At 31.6% G+C, this 21,577-nt stretch overlaps 1 protein-coding gene across 1 annotated transcript; it reads left to right on the forward strand.

Annotated features, from left to right (window-relative positions):
• The first annotated feature begins 13,445 nt into the window (after positions 1–13,445).
• Positions 13,446–17,630, forward strand: LOC130833363 (NKG2-A/NKG2-B type II integral membrane protein-like). The gene is made up of 6 exons (XM_057702936.1): positions 13,446–13,632; positions 14,022–14,120; positions 14,599–14,652; positions 15,226–15,377; positions 17,095–17,195; positions 17,510–17,630. Exons 1-6 carry the CDS (start codon positions 13,446–13,448, stop codon positions 17,628–17,630), a joined length of 714 nt encoding a protein of 237 aa, XP_057558919.1.
• Positions 17,631–21,577: the final 3,947 nt, after the last annotated feature.

Raw genomic sequence — 21,577 nt, forward strand, 5'->3', positions numbered from 1 at the left:
GCCTTAGAATGAGGCAGATGTCCAGCATAGCAGGTCAGAGGGATTGAAAACCAGCTGGTGCCTGAGAATTTCAGTTGCATCATACTCACAGACAGTCCTACCTCTGGATTGGTATTTTATTTTAGTTCAAGTTTAGAAAATGAACATAATTTTACCCAAATTACCCTGACACATAAGAATTATAGATAGAAAGACTAGATAGATAGGTAAATTATTGCAATTTTACAGTTTCTTGAAATACAGTTAAACATTAGTTGGACTTGCCCCTTAATTGCAACCTAGCCCTTCTTCAATTTGAAGATATAAAAAAATTCTGAGGTTTGCAAAAATGAAAAGGGAAGTTACATTGTTATTATAATTATAATGGACTAATAAATGCTACCTCATTTTTAATATTTTTCAGGTACATTAGCAGAAACACTTTTTACCTCTACAACAATAATAAAATTAAAGACAAGAACTCTCTCCAAAACTTGTCTATTTATTCACCAGATAACAATTTTCCAAATAGTTGAATAATTTTACTGAGAGAGAAAAGAGAAACAAGATACTCAAACCTATAATAAAAAATGGAATGTTATTATGATTCTCTTTAAAATTTGTCCTGAATAGAAAATAGTACAAAAAAATAAAAAGATTTTGTATACTCTCTTAAGGGTATTTTGGATAGTGGCATGTTAAATGGCAACACAAGAAATTTATGATGTGACCGAAAATTAAACAAAATTAATTATTCCCAGATTATAGAGTTAATCTATGCACTTCAGATAGTCTTTAAATGTTGAAGTCTAGACAACTTGTAATTCTATAACACATATTCAATAATTCAAAATATTTTTCTCATATATATTATTATACCAATTAGTGACATTATGTTATATACATGCTTCATGTGACATTTTAATTAGTGTTGTGAACATTTCTCAAATTTTTCAATATTTTCTGAAAACAAATGGAAAAAAACAAACAACCATAGAAGAAAACCAGGTAGAGAATGAACAATTTGCAGAGAAGAAAATAAAAGCAGCCAACTCACACATGCATACAATTTTGTCTGCTCTGTAATCCAAAGAACTACAAATACCCAAATAAAAAAGCATACCCTAATGATCACATTTCATAAATGTGATAATTAATCATTGTAATAATAATTTATATAAATTAGTGGATATTTCACATTTGTTATACATTGCTGTTGGTACTGTAATTTGTAGCAACCATTTTGAAAGCAAAATATAATAGTAATCTGTGTCAAGAGACTCAAGGATGTTCACATCTTTTGAACACCATCACATTTAAAAATTTTTATACTAAAGCAATGAACAGAATTAAGTCAATAATTCATGTACTACAGAATTTATCACAGCTTTTAAAAAATCATAGTGGTGAAATAAAAAAATCCCAAATCAAACATTAAGAAATGTTTGAATAAATTAGGTTACATCTACATAATGACATAGTATGCATCTTATAAAATTCTTATTTTAAAAGCCTACTTATAATAAAAAAATACTTTTATTTAAAGGAAAATATTTAGAATATAAAACTGTGTACATTATAATGCCTTTTATATTAAAATAAAAATAAATTCATGGAAGAAAGTAAAAAGAAATGTAATAAAGAGTTAACAGAAAACAGGTATTTATGTACTGTATAATTATGAGAAAATTTTGTATTTATTTTTATAACTTATTTTCACAGCCTTTGCTTGAGTAGGTGCATACATTATTTGAAATATTTTATTTAAAGTCCATCAACAGAGGAATGGATAAAGAAGATGTGGTACTTATGAACAATGGAATATTACTTAGCCATAAAAAAGAACAAAATAATGCCATTTGCAGAAACATGGATGGACCTAGAGATTGTCATACTGAGTGAAGTCAGACATGGAAAGACAAATATCATATGATATTGCTTATATGTGGAATCTAAAAAAAGGGTACAAATGAATTTATTTACAGAACAGAAGTAGAGTCACAGATGTAAAAAACAAGCTTATGGCTACCATGGGATAATGTCAGGGAGGGATAAAGTGGGGCTTTGGGATTGACATATACATACTACTGTATTTAAAATAGATAACCAACAAGGACCTATTGTATAGTACAGGGAAATCTACTCAATACTCTGTAATGGCCTACATGGGGAAAATATCTAAAAAAGGAGTGGATTATGTATATGTATAACTGATTCCCTTTTCTGTACACCAGAAACTAACACAACATTGTAAATCTACTAGACTCCAATAAAAGTTTTTTTAAAAAAGAAAGCATTATTTTATTAAATATGTGCCTTTCTTAAATATTTCCTTTTGCTCCTAAAACAAAAGAAAACAAAACAAAACAAAACAACAAAACAAAATGTGTCTTTCCAAATAGACTCATTCACGAAGTAAGGGCCTATTTACTTCTCACCTCGTCTCCCATCACTTGCAAGCTGCAATGTGCACAGTCAATATTCAGTGAAGACTGTGGAGTGAATGACAGCCCTTATTTTCCAAATGTTATGCTATGAACATTTATTAATTTCTAATCTATGAATATGTTTTAAATAAATGAATATAGAATTGATGTCAGTGAATCTCAAAGACTCAATACACAAATAGTTTCCAAATATTTAGATGAATTTGTGGATGACTAATACAAAATAAATTACTAAGAAAATTGAAAATACTAGTAATTAAAGGAAAAAACCCATATTTTTCCCTTAAAAATATTTTTGTGACTTCTGTAAACATAGCCAAAATATTGTTTCTCATAGGTTAGGTTGGATTCCTGGGTTCTTAAAATATCTTAATATTTCACCATTTAATTACTTTTGTAATTTGAGGAAACTTGATTAGAACAATCATCAAATAATGATAAAATGAATAAATACAATACCATTTATTTTTCAGTAAATATTATCTGTCATACAATACCAAATTATAGAGTAAATGTCATCATAGGTAAAATAACTTCCTGGCAAGCTTTTTTATTTAGTTTCTTTTTTACCATCAAATACTTGTCCTATATACACTAAAAAACAAATTTATAAATATAAAACTTGACTTCTTTTGATAGAAAAATCATCATATTACCAAACCATCAACATTTTCTTATTACATTGAACTTGAAGATGGTGGAATTTGAACTTTGGAAAATTTTTTGCTAATCAGTCAGGTAACACCAATAGCTATGGAGAAACCCCCCCACAAATTTTTAATATCAAAAAAGGAATTAAATATTTCCCCAAACATCTGGAGATAAAAAGTTTATATTCTGCATATTAAATATTTTTGACTGACTTTCATTTTGATTCACTCTGTCTTCACCTGTAGAATAAAGTTAGCATTCGATGTTAATTAACACAATCTCCAAGGTGAATTATTTCCTGCAGTAATCCAGAACCCTCCCAAACTTCTACATAGCTTACCTAGAGCAAGATTTCCTTTATCCCTCTTTGTTCAATAGTGTGACTTCAGAAGCATGGGTTACATGCCCACACTGACTGATAATATCTGTGACTGTGCCTTGGGATTTTACCAGGTGAAGGACAATCTTGGTTGGGAACACAGCTAAGATGTGATGGCTCTGCTGGCCTTTCACCTCTGCTTTGAGACTATGAGGTCCTTGTTAAAATGTATGACTGGATTCAGAGAGATGATGTCAGAAAAAAGATAGCTAATGATCAAATGGCATTCAATAATCCCACACTCTGTGTTATTCAAGAGTCATAGAAAAGTAAAATGCTAAATTTTATGAACATTTCATAGATCAACCCAAACATGAACTTCAGCAGTTAACATAAAGCTTGAAAAATAAAAGGCCATCTTCAGACTCTCATAAGATTAAGAAATAGTCAACAACTAAATCCAAAGGCTCTAAAAATAAGAAGGGAAATATTCATATGCTACCTGACATGATTTATAGATAAAAATAAAAAATATCAAACTGTGTATAAATACCAGCCTATATTTTTTAAGAAACATCTTAAGAATATCCAAACTGAGTGATACACATCAGTAAATATATTCAATATTGGATTGACTGATTTGAATAATAGCAGATTTCCATTTCTTTCTTGTGTTCTCTTTGAATTGTCTGAAGAAACAGACATTGGCTTTCAATAAAAATGATAGAAGCTAAAACTGAAAAGCTTGAAATGTTGAATAGGTTTGAAGGTAGCCCTTTAAAAGCATCAAAGTCAAAATCATCTGTTCCACTAGCTGTAGCCACAATTGTTAAAGCATTGTTTAAAAATCGTTACATGTTTAAATATAATGAGCACATCTGTGCCCTACTTAACCCTAGAAGTAAGTGCTAGTTAGGCAGGAACAAAAACAGCATTGTATTTTGTTTTTTGTCTTTTTTTTTCTTATTGACCACATAGATCTGTGCTCCTAAAGGGCCACCAATGCTCTGATGCTTTAAAATTCTTCTTAGAAATGCGTAGTAATAACAGTTGAAATTACCTCTATGTCAGCTGTACCATTTGTAATCTTTTCAAAGCACTTTGCCATGGTTTGGGAGTCCCTCTTCTATGACTCTCAACGCAAAACTCTTTTCTCCTTTTAAATAACGGAAGCACATTTTTGAGATTCTCTAGTGTTTTTTCCTGTAGATTTGCCTTTAAATTATTATATATTTTTGCTAAGATCTAATCATTTGATTTTAGGGAGTAGCTTTCTCACATTAAAAAAAAAAATGAGGAAAGCAATCCAGAAATTGTTCAATCAATAGGGCAAGTGGGGCTTTCTCCTATAGGCAAAGTACTATCAATAGTTTTTAGGCATGTCTATGAACTGTAGTTATTAATAGGCTCACAGGTATTAGTCACTTTGCTTGGCTGTTCTACATCTCTGTGTATGCCTACTATGTCAAATTTCCCAGTTCCAAATTGTGTCATTTAAGAGAAATGTATTAACATTTTTGTATGTTATGAACCAAATTATAATTTAATTTTAAACATTAGCATATCATGTATTAAAGCAATTTGGTGGCTCTGATCTTTTCAAAAGTTGTATAATTTTATATTTATCATTTTTTAATATTAACAGATTAACTGATATACACTTAATCATAAAAATTTGGGACAAAACCCCAGTGAAAAGCAATAATTAGCAATTTTAGTTCTTAAGGCTTTTAAAATAAGCTTCCTCACTTATTGTAATTCAAATAATATAATAGGTGCTAGAAAATCTGGCAAACTGTATGATTTTATTTCATGAACAGTATCTACAGCAAGTAAAAATGTAAAATATCTTCAGAGTATAAATATATCATGTTCATTTTCTTTTGAGGCTTAAAATAATTCCTCCTGTTTTGAGTAAAGAATGGGATGATTATTAATTCATTGATTAAGTGCTTTTCTGTTCTTGAACCACCCATACAATTTTTGCACCTAAAATATTAATGTATTTTTAGTGCTTCTTAGAATCGTTTCTATTCTAAGCAAATTACCTTTCAACCTGAACTTTTATTTATCTTTTAAGGTCCCATTGAAGCATTGCTCATGTTTCACTATTTTCACATCTACCAAGTCAAGCCAGTATTAGAAAACAAAACATAAGAAAGAGAATTTCAAATAGCTTTGAATGAAAGAATGATGAGATAATAGAAACCAAGATTCAACCCTAAGATGAAATAAATAAAATAAAACAGAGAGGAGACTACTTCATGATGACATAAACAGAACAATGCAAAGGATAGCAAGGTTTAGCTAAATTAATATGAACTTTATCATAAAGCAGGTAGAATACATAAAATTATGAAATAATTTTCCAAAACAAAGGTCTGAGAAAAACTATGGGGTTTTTTTTGAGGACAGCTAAATCTCTACTATGTGTTTTTAAAAATTCTTTTCTAATTGAAGTATAGTTGATTTACAATGTTGTGTGAGTTTCTGGTATACAGCAAAGTTATATATATATATATATATTTCTTTTTCAGAGTCTTTTCCATTATAGGTTATTATAAGGTATTGAATATAGTTCCTATGCTGTTTATCTATTTTATGTATAGTAATGTGTATCTGTTAATCTCAAACTCCTACTTTATCCCTCCCCTGCCTTTTTCCATTGGTAACAATGTTTGTTTTCTGTATCTGTGAGTCTGTTTCTGTTTTGTAAATAAAATCATTTGTCTCATTTTTTTAAGTTTTATTTATTTATTTATTATTTTTTGGGGGGTACACCAAGTTCAATCATCTGTTTTTATACACATATCCCCCTATTCCCTTCCTCCCTTGACTCCCCCCCACCCTCCCTGTCCCAGTCCTCTAAGGCATCATCCATCCTCGAGTTGAACTCCCTTTGTTATACAACAACTTCCCACTGGCTATCCATTTTACAGTTGGTAGTATATATATGTCTGTGCTACTCTCTGGCTTCGTCTCAGCTTCCCCTTCATCCCCGCTCCCTCCCAAACCTCGAGTTCTCCTGTCCATTCTCTGCATCTGCGTCCTTGTTCTTGTCACTGAGTTCATCAGTACCATTTTTAGATTCCATATATGTGAGTTAGCATACAATATTTGTCTTTCTCTTTCTGACTTACTTCACTCTGTATGACAGACTCTAGGTCTATCCACCTCATGACATATAGCTCCATCTCATCCCTTTTTATAGCTGATGTCTCATTTTTAAAGATTCCACATATAAGTGATATCATATGATATTTGTCTTTCTCTATCTTACTTCACTTAGTATGATAATCTCTAGGTCCAAACGTATTTCCACAAATGGCATTATTTCATTCTTTTTTATGACTAATATTTCACTGTATATATACACCATATCTTCTTTATCCATTCATCTGTCGATGGGCACTTAGATTGCTTTCTTGTCTTGGCTATTGTAAATAGTGGTGCTATGAACATTGGAGTTCATGTATCTTTTCAAATTATGTTTTTCTCTGGACATATGCCTAAAAGTGGGATTGCTGGATCATATGGTAACCCTATTTTTAGTTTTTTAAGGAACCTCCACACTGTTCTCCATAGTGGCTTCATTCATTTACATTCCCACCAATAGTGCAGAAAGGTTCCCTTTTCTCCACACCTTCTCCAAAATTTATTATTTATAGGCATTTTGATGATGACCATTATGACAGGTGTGAGGTGATATGTCACTGTGGTTTTGATCTGCATTTCTCGAATAATTAGAGATGTTGAGCATCTTTTCATGTGCCTGTTGGCCATCTGGGAAGTCTTCTTTGACAAAATGTCTATTTAGGTCTTCTGCCCATTTCTTGATTGGGCTGTTTGTTTTTTGTCTTGTTTTTATAAATTTATTTATTTATTTAATCATTTTTTATTTTTGGCTGTATTTGGTCTTTGTTGCTGTGCATGGGCTTTTTCTAGTTGTGGTGAGTGGGTGCTACTCTTTTTGCAGTGTGCAGACTTCTCATTGTGGTGACTTCCCTTGTTGTGGAGCACAAACTCTAGGTGCACAGGCTTCAGTAGTTGTGGCACACAGGCACAGTAGTTGTGTCTCACAGGCTCTAGAGTGCAGGCTCAGTAGTTTTGGTGCATGGGCTTAGTTGCTTCATGGATGTGTGATCTTCCCAGACCAGGAATTGAACCTGTGTCCCCTGAATTGGCAGGTGAATTCTTAACCACTGCGTCATCAGGGAAGTGCTGGGTTGTTTGTTTTTTTTGTTATTAAGTTGTATGAGCTGTGTGTATATTTTGGAAATTAAGCACTGCCAGTTACATCCTTTGAAAATATTTTCTCCCAGTCCATAGGTTGTCTTTTGTTTTCTTTTGGTTTCCTTGCTGTGCAGAGGCTTATAAGTTTGATTAGGTCCCATTCATTTATTTTTGCTTTTACTTCTTTTGCCTTGGGAAACTGACCTAAGTAAATATTGTTATGATTTATATCAAAGAATGTTTGGCCTATGTTCTCTTCTAGGAGTTTTATGGTGTCATGTCCAACATTTAAGTTTTTAAGCCATTTTGAGATTATTTTTGTGTATCATGTGAGGGACTGTTTTAACTTCATTGATTTACATGTAGCTGTCCAGCTTTCCCAATACTACTTGCTGAACAGACTGTCTTTTCTCTATTGTACATTCTTGCCCCCTTTGTTGAAGACTAATTGACTCTAGGTGTGTGGGTTTATTTCTGGGCTCTCAATTCTGTTCCATTCATCCATATGTCTTTTTTTTTTTTTTTTTTTTTTTTTGGTACCAGTATCACACTGTTTTGATTGTTGTAGCTTTGTAGTATTATCTGAAGTCTGAGAAGATTGTGCCTCCAGATTTGTTCTTTTTCCTCAGGATTACTTTGGCATTTCTGGTCTTTTGTGATTCCATGTAAATTTTAGGATTATTTGTTATAGTTTTGTGAAAAATGTCATAGGTAATTTGATAGGGCTATCATTAAATTTGTAGATTGCTTTGCATATTATGGCCATTTTAGCAGTATTAATTCTTCCAATCCAAGAACATGCAATATCTTTCCATTTCTTTGAATCATCTTCAGTTTCCTTTACCAGTGTTTTATAGTTCTCACCATATGGGTCTTTCATCTCCTAGGTATTTTTTTTTTTTTTGATGCAATTTTAAACAGGGTTTTTTTAACTTTCCCTCTCTGATATTTCATTGTTAGTGTAAAGAAATGCAACAGATTTCTGTGTATTAATTTTGTATCCTGCTACTTTGCTGAATTTGTTTATTAGTTCTGGTGGTCTTTGTGTGGAGTCATTAGGGTTTTCAATATATAGAATCATGTCATCTGCATATAAAGTTAATTTTGCCTCTTCCCTTCCAATTTGGATACATTTTACCAATTTTTTCTTGCCTGATTGCTATGGCTAGGACTTCCAATACTATGTTGAATAGAATTGGTGAGAGTGGGCATCCTTGTCTTATTCCAGATTTTAGCTGGAAAGCTTTCAGCTTTTCATTGTTGAGTACTATATTGACTATGGGTTTGTCATAAATCACTTTATTATGTTGAGATACGTTCCCTCTATACCCACTTTGGCAAAAGTTTTTATTGTGAATGGATATTGAATTTTATCACATGCTTTTTCTGCTTCTATTGAAACAATCAGTGATTTTTGTCTTTTCTTTTGTTGATATGGTGTAACAGACTGATTGATTTGTGTATGTTGAACCATTCTTGTGACCCCGGAGTTAATCTAACTTGACCATGGCATATGATCTTTTTATGTATTATTGCATTCAGTTTGCTAACATTTTATGAGCACTTTTGCATCCATAGTCATCAAAGATATTGGCCTATAATTTTTTTGTAGTATCTTTGTTTGATTTTGATATCAGGATGATAGTGACTTCCTAGAATGACTTTGGGAGTGTTCCCTCCCCTTCAATCTTTTGGAATAATTTGAGAAAAGATTGATATGTTTTTCTTTGTATATTTGGTAAAATTCCTCAGTGAAGTCATCCAGAACTGGACTTTTGTTTTCAGGGAGTTTTTTTTTTTTTTTTTTTTTAATTACAGACTCTATTTCACTTCTAGTTCTCAATGTGTTCAAATTATCTTTCTTCTTGACTCAATTTTGGCAAATTGTACACGTCTAGAAACTTGTCCATTTCTTCTAGGTTGTCCAATTTGTTGACATAAGTGTTAATAGTATTCTGTTATGATTTTTTGTATTTCTCCAGTATTGGTTGCTATTTCTCCTTTTTCTTTTCTTATTTTGTTTATTGGGTCCTCTCTCTTTTCTTCTTGTTGAGCCTGGATAGAGGTATGTCAATTTTATCTTTACAAAAAAACAAAAAACAAAAAACAGAAAACCAGCTCTTGGCTTTATTGACATTTTCTATTGTTTTTTTTTTTATCTCCATTTCATTTATTTCCTCTCTGATCTTTGTTATTTCCTTTCTTCTGTTGCCTCTGGGTTTTATTTATTTCTCTTTTTCTAATTCTTTTATGTGGTTGGTTTGTTTATTTGAGATTTTCTCCTTTATTGAGAAAGGCTTGTATCACTATGAGCTTCCCTCTTAGAACTACTGTGTCCCATAGATTTTGTAAGGCTGTCTTTTCATTGTCATTTGTCTCCAGGTATTTTCTGATTTTCTCTTTCATTTCAATGTTGACCCATTGGTTTTTAGTATACTGTTGTTTAACCTCCATGTAATCGTTTTTTTCTCTTTTTCTCTATGTGGTTGATTCCTAGTTATATATGGTTGTGGTCAGAAAATATTTTTGAAATAATTTCTAATCCTTACATTTCTTGAGGCTTATTTTGTGTCCTAACATGTGGTCTATCCTAGAGAATGTTCCATGCTCACTTAAAAAGAATGTGTATTCTGTTTTTTTTTGTATGTAATGTCCTGCAGATATCAATTAAGTTCAACTGTTCTATTACATCATTTAGGATCTCTGTTGCCTTATTGATTTTATCTCTGGAAGATCTGTCCAGTAATGTCAGTGGGGTGTTAAAATATCCTACTATTATTGTATTTCCATCAATTTCTCTGTTTATGTCTCTAGTGTTTGTTTTATGTATTTAGGTGCTCTTATATTGGGTGTATATATGTTAACAAGTTTAATATCCTCTTCTTGTATTGATCCCTTTATCATTATATAGTGTCCTTCTTTGTCTTTCTTTATGAACTTTGTTTTAAAGTCTATTTTGTCTGATATAAGTATGGCTACCCCTGCTTTCTTGTCATTTTCATTTGCATATGCCATTTATCTTGTGATTTAAGTCTTCTCTTCCTCCCCTTCCCAGTGTTTGGTTAGGTGATATTTTTAAAAATTACCTTTTCTTGCATTGCAGAATTTAACTTGGGTTTATGTCATTACATCAAATATTCCTAGTAAAATATGGACAACTAGTCATGATTGGAGGATGAATTCATGAATAATATAATAAGTAGTTATTTCATATTTCAACCTTTTTCATAGTGATACAGTTTAATATTGTTTATATTTTATCCTTTCAAGGGACATTTATTTTTTTCAGAGGAAATATGCAGATTAAATTATTTATTTAATAAGAGTAAAACTGAATGTAAGAACTAGGGCAGAGAAATAGAGATGGTATTTTGAAAATGATCAACTTTGTGCCAGGTACAGTATGGTTGGGAATGTAGTAATTCTTCAGAATAATTAGTGACAAATATCCTTAAATACTTGTTGAAAATGGAATTATGATTTTTAGGACTGCTTCCATGACAATTGGAATGAAATAATAATGGATATGAGGAAAAGGTGTGTGTACTGCCAAGATTTAGCAACCTAGTTTTAAAAGTAGAACTTGAGATATTTGAAGTTTCAGTGTTTGTGACTGAGATGGAAACAAGATAATTGCATGGGTGGTTAAGCCTCTGTCTCCTCAGATCTTGTAGAATATGAAAACAATTTCTCAGAGGCATTTGAAAATGACAAACCTAAATGACAACTTAGAGGTCCATTTGTCCTTTCAACTGGAGCCCAAAGTCTCCTATTTTCTGGAGGTGTGTGATGAGGTAAACTATCTTCAAAATAGCCTAAGAGTGAGAATTTCCTGTTCAAACCTAAAGTGACACATTGATGAGAAATCAACTTTTTCCACTCTTGCTTCACTCTGAGCTTTCAGAGGGCAGTCTGTGAAGGTCACAGACATTGTTTATTCTTGTCCTGGATTTATGTTTTTAAATTTCTCCTTTTATTACCCAGCTATAGCAGGCCTCTTTTATGAGAGTAATCTGACCTCCCCACTAAAGGATGCACGACTTTCTGGCCAACAGAAGGTATGTGTCCCTCCTCTCCTGTCTCTCTACCTAGACCACCTCACTTAGTGGGAAATAACAAATGTTAGATGTGATGCAACAGAGGTACAATTAATATATAACAAAATCAAAATAGAACATTTGTTTTCTTTAATAATTCAGGGTAAACAGCAACCATAAAATATGAAATATGTTGGAAGATTTCTCGAAGTATTCAATTTATTGTCTGTAGGAAGTTAGTCAAGTGCATACACACATGCATATTTGGGTTTGTAAATCAATATAATGTTAAGTGAAACCCACAGACATCATGACAGGGAACCATTAGTTTGGGATTTTATAATCAGTAGAAGGTGGGTTTTTTGGTATGATAATATGTTTTGTATATTTTCCTCAACCTTTATAAATAGATTCTTGGAAAGGAATTCATTGCATCACAAGAGCCAAACATAATTCCTCATATGTGTACTTAGATTGAGTGAAAGCAGCTTGATTTTTAATTAAATTAGGATGAGGTAGCTTCCTCAATGCTAATTTAAACTTAATTGTAAGTAATGAGAGGCTCTTTTTAAAAAATCGAACAAACATTGCAAAAAAGATGTACCATATTAATTAAAGACACTCCTGCTTAATAAATTACTTTATAGGGTCTAACTGATATGAATTAGAAATAGTAACATAGAAATTGTGACTAAAATAATACCTAAAACTGATATTTATTGAGAATTTGTAAGTGCCAGGTTAAGTGCTCAGTGGTAAATGATTATATATTACATATTCTTATTTCCGTTTTAGGTTAGTAAAATAGGTTACTGGATACTAAATAATTTTTTAAATGTCACACTTTTGTAAGTTTCAAAACCATAATTAATTTCCAGATCTTTCTGACTACTGAGTTGTTATGTTATCTGGATTTTTTAAAATTAGTAATTACCATCACTTATACACCTAAAATGACCTTTACTAACTTTGACATCTATAGGATCTTTCTGGAAGTTTGAATCAACAGTGTTCTTCCATAAATGACCTTTACTTGTTTATCATTTTGTGGGTTCATATCTTAGCCATTATGTCAATTATCAATTACTTTTGTAAAATAAGTAATTTTTAGTCTTTTTCCATTGTTTTATTTTCAATATTGTTCAGGTTATATGTAAGTTTAGTGTGCTGTGTAACATTTTCCTATATATGAAGTATTTTCTCAGTTTTCAACGTTTTCTTAGAACTCCTCAACCATTCAAAATAAAGACCATTTGGTAATTCTTTTAATAAATAAATATGTCACCAAATAGTGTAATTTACTGCAGGAAATTGTTGTATATGTCAACATTACTCTTTCCCCATCTTTAAAGTACTCAGTCTTTAACCATTATTGGATTTCAAAATTATCATAAATATAAGTGAATCTCTCTTTTCTAATACAACATTTTAATTTTAATATAAGCATTATAATGATGTTAAAATATTTCTGTGAAATCTGACTTTTAATGAGGATATTATTAGTCATGAACTTCTTTATTCCTCCTTAATTTATTGCTTTTCATTGCTTCAACCAATAGTATGTTGTCAAATGTAGAATATCTTTAAAAAATATTCTACAATGAGACACTTGTTTAAAGCTTTAAGGAATTTAACCTGCCCTTAAGATTGTTCAACTGCAAAGTGAGCACTAAACTCTTCACCCCGCCCATTTTATTGTAGTAGGGATCTCATCTTACATATACCATTCATTCTGAAGTACACTTAGAGCATAGTCCTTGACACCACTCAGTTGCAGAGATGAATGACCAGGGAGTAACCTATGCAGAACTGAAGGTAGCCAAGAACTCAAAGAAGCAGCAAATAAAACCTAAGGGCACTAAAAGTTCCATTTCAATAACTGAGCAGGAAATAACCTATGCAGAATTAAAACTTGAAAATGCTTCTCAGAATCTTCAACGGACTGACAAGAACTACAACTGCAAAGGTAAAACATTTAATAGTCACACAATGGAATTGTTCTAGGACATGCAGTTGGGGTGCAGAGGTGTGGAGAAAGAGTAGAGGGTAAGCTCATACATTTTTCATCTTGGGGAAGAGAACTTGAAGTTGGATATGGTATTCTAATGTGAAATCGGAGGACTATTTTTATTCTGACATTGTTGTAATTTGTAGTCTTTGATCAACAATTCATAAAGCTTTATATTTGCTGAAAATGCAATGGTATAATTCTGAGAAAGATTACAGTGATAGAAATGGATTTGGGATCTAAGTTTACATATGACTCCCTTTTTATCTGGGTTCTTTTGTATGTAATCTTTCTAAACAATTGTCTCCATCACTCCTTTCTCAGTGTTTCTGTTTCTCTCCCTGCAGATTCACCATCACCTCCAGGGAAGCTCGTTGCTGGGGTCCTGGGAATTATTTGCCTTGTCTTGATGGCCAGCGTGATAACAATGATAGTTGTTACTCACTGTAAGTAAACTTTTGAAAAATTGTAAGGGAACTTTTCACTTTAATGATGGTCAGTGCCTCTAAACACTTCATAGTATTGTGGAAAGGTCTTGTCAAAATGTATGCATTTAGATAATGAGGAGTGGTTATTCTGAATTTGTCAAAACCATACAACAGAAATAATTATACATACATGACTGATTTCATAGCTGATTTCATAACTCAAAGACATTCTTTAAAAGACTGAAAGACTTTATTGAAAAAATACAAATTAATTCTTGAGATTGGTTAAAAAAAATACTGTAAGAGGTGGTGAAGTCTGTTCCTTTAGCCTTTTGAAATATTCTTTCTTCATTACTAGGTTAATTTTTCTTGCTAAAATCAATTTTATTCCATATTATTCTAATCCTAAACAATAAACCAAATTTCAAACTAAGAAACTAAAATCATTATAATTTATTTAGATCAACATTAATTTTTATAATGATTAATTTTTTAGCTACTGTAATACCGGAGAAGAATAACTCCTCTCCAATAACAAAGCTCCAGAAAGGTACACAATGATTTTCAAACTTTTGATATAAATACAGTTTCTATTTTGTCTCTATCTTAGAATAGTGAAAATAAGAATAGATTGGGGAGCAGTACATAAATTACAAAATCAGGCAATAAATATTCTTGAATGATTTTAGGAGCGTGTTTCTCTCAATGCAACAATATGATCACCATACCCATTGCTGCCAACTGTCCCAAATTTCCTCCACTGTAATATGATGAGAGACAAATAATTTTGCTATTCTAAAACAGAAGTCCCATGTCTTGACTTTCAGGACTGTAAAGAGTGGATATTTTTGTGTGTTTGTTTTATATGGAGACATAAATCGGGGGATAAGAGACTGATCCTTCTCTGTGAACGTGTGTATGAGTGTGGTTTGTTATGTAGTTACCAGGCTTGATGGTGCAGAGATACATTTTATATATATATAGAGAGAGAGAGATAGATAAATAGATAAACACACACGCAGACACACATACACAACATGTTTATACCTATGCAGATATGTAAGTTAATTTTTATTTTTTAAATTCAAATTGTTTTGTATAATAATTCATAATCTTTCTTCAGAATGTCATCATGGTCATTGTCCAAAAGAGTGGTTTACATATTCCAACAGTTGCTATTATACTAGTCTTGAAAAAAAAACATGGAATAAGAGTGTGACAGCCTGTGCTACTAAGAACTCTACTCTGCTTTATATAGAGAATGAAGAAGAAAAAGTAAGCTATTAAATGTTTCAAACACTTTGTCAAAAGCTTGATCCAGTCAATATTATATTTGTTAGGATTCACTTGTGTTTTTGTACATATTTGTAGTTTGTTTATTTTAAAGCCTGTTAATGTTCCTTTAAACAATGGAATACAACTTTATGATATTTTATTTATATTTTATACCATTAATGCAAATTTGATAATTTCCATTTCTTGCTTTTCATAAAAAACCTTGCTTTTACAAATGCTATTATTTTCTAAAATAAACTGTGCTATTTAATTTTACCATATATTAAGGAAAATAAACATATCATGATTTTGCATATTGATCACAAAATGGACAGAACCATGTAATTGCAAATCAGATCATGGAACAGAAGTTTCCACCTCACAGCAGTCCCACTCCTCTGTATTTTCTCATCACTTCTCCATGCTCCTTATTTACCCACTGTCCAGACTTTTGATATTATAAAATCTCTTTGCTTGTTTTTGAACTTCATGTACATGGAATCATACAGTATGTTATCTTCCTGTCTCCTCTCACTCCCATATGCTATTTTTTCAATTCATCCATATTATTGCATTTATGTGTAGTTTGTTAGTTACGAATGCTCATTATGTAAATATAACATTTAAAGTCCATTCTCCCCAATGTCTCTGGGTAGAGATGGAGTCTTATGTCCTCAGGGATAAAGAGGCTTCCTGGGCTCAGTACTTTTAGTCATGGGATCCCCTTTGCTGGTCCCTCCTCCAACCCCACCTCCAAACTCTGTTTCTCTTGGTGGGGGGAGGATAAGCACTTCCTCTGACTGCTCCTTGTTGGCAGGTGTCCTGATGGATCACCTTGTAAGGCTCACCTGGTGTTGCCCACAGGATTCCCCTAAACACAGAGAAGGAATGGCTGACCTGCACCACCTTCTACAGCTAGGTTGGGTTTGGGAAGCAGCAGGTCAAGGTCACTTTCTTCTGATGGCTGGGGGATATAAGATGCCCCTGATTGTTGTTCCTTAACCCCAGGGTCCCAAACCATTGCGCTTTTCTCTTTCCACCTTTCAGATTTCTCCTTGACTTGCGTCTTTGATTAGTTCCAGTGGTTATATACTTAGCAGGGAGTAGCCGGGAGAAATGAGTCTCTGTCCCCTTGTCTGGTCCATTGGATTCCACCAATACAGAAACAGATTGATTTGGGGTTTATCTAATCAAAGAATGGTGTGGGACCCAGAAAACCAAATCTTTGGTTTTATTGTTTGGTTTTATATGTCATTTATTTTCTCAATTTCAATTCCTTAATTTCCCTCTAAAATCAGAACTCTGAGAAACATAGCAGAGAAATCCCTTGATATAGTCACAGTATCCACAGAAGTGAATGTCACAGAATCTAAAAACTTATTTAAATCCTTGCTATGTTAGTTTTTACAACATGGGTAACAATTGAGTTACACGAATCAGAATTTTCCTTATTAATATAAGAAAAATATAACAGTGAAACTGCTAAGCATAAATGTTTGAGTGAATTTTAAATCAAAAGTACAGACATTAGTTAATGTTTTTGGCAATATTAAAACTTTCAACTTTAATATATCTTTAGTGTTAGATTAGGATCTAAAAGTCTCATTTTGTTCAGAAAACGAAGGATCCTATGAAAGAACATACTACTTGTATTTTAAAAATTAATCAAAAGCTTTTATAATGACTATTTAAGGGAAAATTCTTTATTTTTGGCTAGAAATTCCTGACTTCCCTATCAATTATGTCATGGATTTCAGTCTTTCGTAAAGGCCGTGATCATCCATGGATGTGGCTAAATGGTTCAACCTTCAAACTAAAGTAAGTTTTTAAAAAGAATGCCATATAAAGGAGGAAAATACAAAAAAGTCAGAATTTGAGAATAACATTAACACATTTGTTTTAGTTGAATTATGGAAAGGTGAAGAAAGATGTTGATGGTTTATGAAATGTTGATATAAATATTAGAGAATGGGCTACTCAGTTTTTCTAATAACAAACTCTTACTAAAATTATATGAAAAACATCATTAGCCATTTCCAAAATATCTTTTAAGACAGTTACATGGAAAATGCTATTGTTTCTGGGTTGCCCGCATATGACATAAGAGAATTATGCATTTTTATCCATTACAGGATAACAGAGTCAGCATCACGTGGTAAACGTAACTGTGCTCTGCTGTATGCAAGTGGCATTAAATCAGACAGCTGTGAGTTTCCATATACATATAATTGCAAGCATAAGCGTGAGAATTAAAATGTGAGTTTGGATGCTATTTTATTTTTAACTTTACCTTGTATGAAATGGAAATAATATTATGATTGCATAAAGTTTTAAATGCATTATATTATTTGTTCTAATAATGCACGTTTTCTCAAAAACTATTGAAATGTACTATGCACACCAAAAAGTATAGATATCATTACTTTTGTGTCTGGATTTTTATGTTCAACAATATTGTTTATGGCCTTCAAGCTGTCTAAAAGATCGCATGTTGTATGAGCCCATTTACATGAAATATCAAAAACAGAACAGAGACGGAAAGTAGATTAGGGATTACCAAGGGCTGTGGGAGGTGGGTATAGGAAATGACTGCTAATTGATCAATGATGAATAGTCTCAAATTTGATAGTGGTGATGGTTGTAAACTGCGAATACATTTAAAATCACTGATTTATATCTTTAAATGGATGAATTTTATGCTGTGTAAATTTCACCTCAATAAAGCTGTTTTAACAAACTGCTTGCGACTGCATTTAATCTTTAAAATAATTTGTAAAGATAGTTGTCTTTACAATACTGACGCTTCCAGTCAATATCATGCTTTATCCTTCCAATGAAATAGGTTTTCTTTCATTTCTCCCTATTATATTACATTATATTTTTATTCATTTATTAATTTATTTATTTAGGTCATGCCATGAGGCATATGGGATCTTAGTTCCCTGATCAGGGATCCAACCCATGACCATCCCCCCACTGGGAGCATGGAGTCCCAACCACTGGGCCACCAGGGAAATCCCTATATTATAGTTCATATTTTTCAATATTGAAATCTTACAGAAATATGGGTACTTCATAGCCATGCTTTTGTAAATGGCATCTTTGTTTTTATATTTTTAGTAATTGTTGCTGCTGCAAACAGAAATACATTGAGGTTTACAAGTTGATCTTATGTCCAATGACTTCTCTGATTCTATGTATTAATTCTAGCATTTCAAATATATATTCCTCTGGATGTTTTCTATAAACAGCTATTGCATCTATAAATAATCACACTTTATTTCTTCTCTCTAGGTTCAACTGCTTTTTTTTTTTCTTTCCTGGACTTATATTCACAGGGTAGGGTTTTATTTACAATGTTGACTAGAAAGTACAGGAAAGGTCCTATATTGTATCCTTCCTATACTAGGGAAAATATTTCAATATTTCATGCTCAAGTATGAGATTTGTTTTAAGGTTTTTTCATCATACGTTTTTCCTATGACACCAATTTCATAGTATTCATATTTTTCTTATAGGTTTTGTAACCAATCAGTGATGTTGCATTTTTATTATTTTTCCTTCAATGGAATGAGACTTTTTTTTAATAATGTGTATGAAGTATGTATGTCTTTCAAATTAACCAATCTTGCATTTCTGAAATAAAACCATAATGATCATTCTGTATTTTCCTTATTTCGAAAATCAGTTTATGTATCATACTTAGATTAAGATGTTTTCCTTCACTCCTTATCACAGAGGGTTTGGACTGAGTTCATTAACATTACATAAGCTGACAGGTTTTGTTATCAAGGCTAATTTGGGAAGCATTCCCCTTTTTGTTCCACCTGGAGACTTTGTGAAAGTCCTATTATATTTTGAAGTGTTGTTATTTACTAGCAATACCAGTAGAGCTTCTAGAAGTATTTTTGTCGGAAGGTTTATACAATGAATTGAACATGTATAACACATGTTAAGTTTATTCAGCTTTCTACTTTTTGTACTACATTTGGTAATTTGCATTTTCTAGACATTCTCTGTTCCATATAGATAGTAAAATGTATTCATAGTGTGGCTTTCTTAGATTAACATCTGTAAAAGTCACAATGGTATTGTCATGGTATTATAGATATAGAAGATTTGTGCCTTCTCATTTTTTTCTTCGAAAGTCCTTTGTAAATTGTATTGTCTTTCGAAGGAAAATAACTTTGGCCCTTTTATTCCTTGCTACTGTAATTTTTTTCTTTGCCATGATTTTGTACTACTTATTATTTTCTTCCTTCTTCTTTATTTGGATTACTTTAATTTCACCTAAATTGCTTTTTCATTTTTAGTTTCTTGTGATGCAAGCTCAGATTTCTTCTTTCATTTCTTTGGTTTGTAGAGTATGCATTTAAGATTATCATTAGTCACAAGACAAACTTTTTCTGTTATATTTTTCTTTTAATTCATATAAAAATTGTGAACTTTCACTGTGGGTTTTTCTTTGGTTAATATGTTATTTAGAAACACATTACTGAATTTAAAACCAGATAAAGTTTTACAAAATTTTGGTTGTTGACTTCTATCTTAGGTAAACTGTAATTAGAGAATTTCTGTAAATCTGGAAACATTCCATATCTCTTTTAAACATGGCTGGGTGAATGAGGAACCACTCTTAATTTTTTGTTTCTTTTTAATTAATTAAAAATTAAATTTGAATATTCACACTTTAGTGCCCATGTGCCAAACTTGGCTAGAGGCTACTGCAGTGACACCACAGTTCTATATATTTTATATTAATATAATTGGATTTCTGAGTGTATAGTGAATTTTTGGAAAATTTTCATGTGAACTTCAAAATATGAGTATGCTGCACTAGTATCGGGTTGGCCAGAAAGGTCGTTTGGGATTTTCCATGGAAAATAAGTGTGTGTGTGTGCGCGTGTGTACACACGCACATATATATTGGTTAATTGTCTAGTTTAGATCTCTCTATAGCCTTACTGGTATATCTGCTTGCTTGATAAGCAGTGAGAGAGAGTTGTTTAAAATGCTATGTATGATTGTATACCTATGCATTTTTCTCAAATCGATATTGAACTTGTGTTATTAAGTACATACAGATTTTCTAAAAATTGCTAATGGTTTTGATACTCAATATATTACTATGAAACATCCTTCATGTTTTCTAATGTGGTTCTTGCCTTATATTGTGACAGTACATTAACTATAGCAGTTCTACTAGCTTGTGTTGAATGGTATTTTTTTCAACTTTTTACTTTCATCTTTATGTTTTTGTTAAAAAAAATCTCCTTAAGATATCAATTATAAAAATAACTGTTTTATATATATAGCTGTATTAAAGTATTTTAAAATATAATCATTCTTAGAATGTAAATTGAAAGCTATTCCATATATTTAAGATGTTTTAAATTATCATATACTTACACATATTTTTTATGTGTAAGTATATGTAACTAATTTTTAAGTATAATATATCGTTTCTTTGAATTCTACTTTATCTTTGCTTTCTTATATTTCACTATAAATATTTTTAACTTTCCTTTACAGGGACTTATGAATTTAATATGCTTTAGTTTTATCAGTGCCCTACATTTTACAGCATGCATTCTTTACTAAATAAAGTCCAAGTTAGTACATTTCCCCCCTTCTCAAACAGGGAAAAGACATAATTCCTCACTACTTTTACTTACTGCTCATGCCTGTTTGCTCCCTTGAATTCTAATACAAATATATATTTAAATTTGAATCTGATCATTAATAGTTTACCCCTCAATATCTATTTGGATATATCCACATAAGTTCTTTTCTTCCATTCTTTCCTTGTGCATATCGAAATTTTCACCTAGAATAAGAGTCTTTTCTTTAGAAGACCCTAAAATATTTCTTTTACTTAGAGGCAGTTGGGAATTAATTTCCCTCCATGTAAAATCCCTTGAAAATGAATTCATCTTGCCATCATATTAAAAATATATTTTCACTTGGTATTGACTTCCAATGTATCTGTCTTTCTCAGGTCACTAGGGATTGCCATTAGTAGACATAGTCACAAACACATATGTTTATATCATAAACAACAAATTCAAACCACTCATTATTTTGAGCAAACTTATCTTTTCTTTATATTGTCTGAACATAGATTTTATTAAAAGTAAATGCCAGAAGGTTGAACCCATATTTTGGCATCTAACAAAGCACATGATGTGTATAACATTATT

Source organism: Hippopotamus amphibius, chromosome 12, assembly GCF_030028045.1.
Source record: "Hippopotamus amphibius kiboko isolate mHipAmp2 chromosome 12, mHipAmp2.hap2, whole genome shotgun sequence".
NCBI classification, from domain to species: Eukaryota; Metazoa; Chordata; class Mammalia; order Artiodactyla; family Hippopotamidae; genus Hippopotamus; species Hippopotamus amphibius.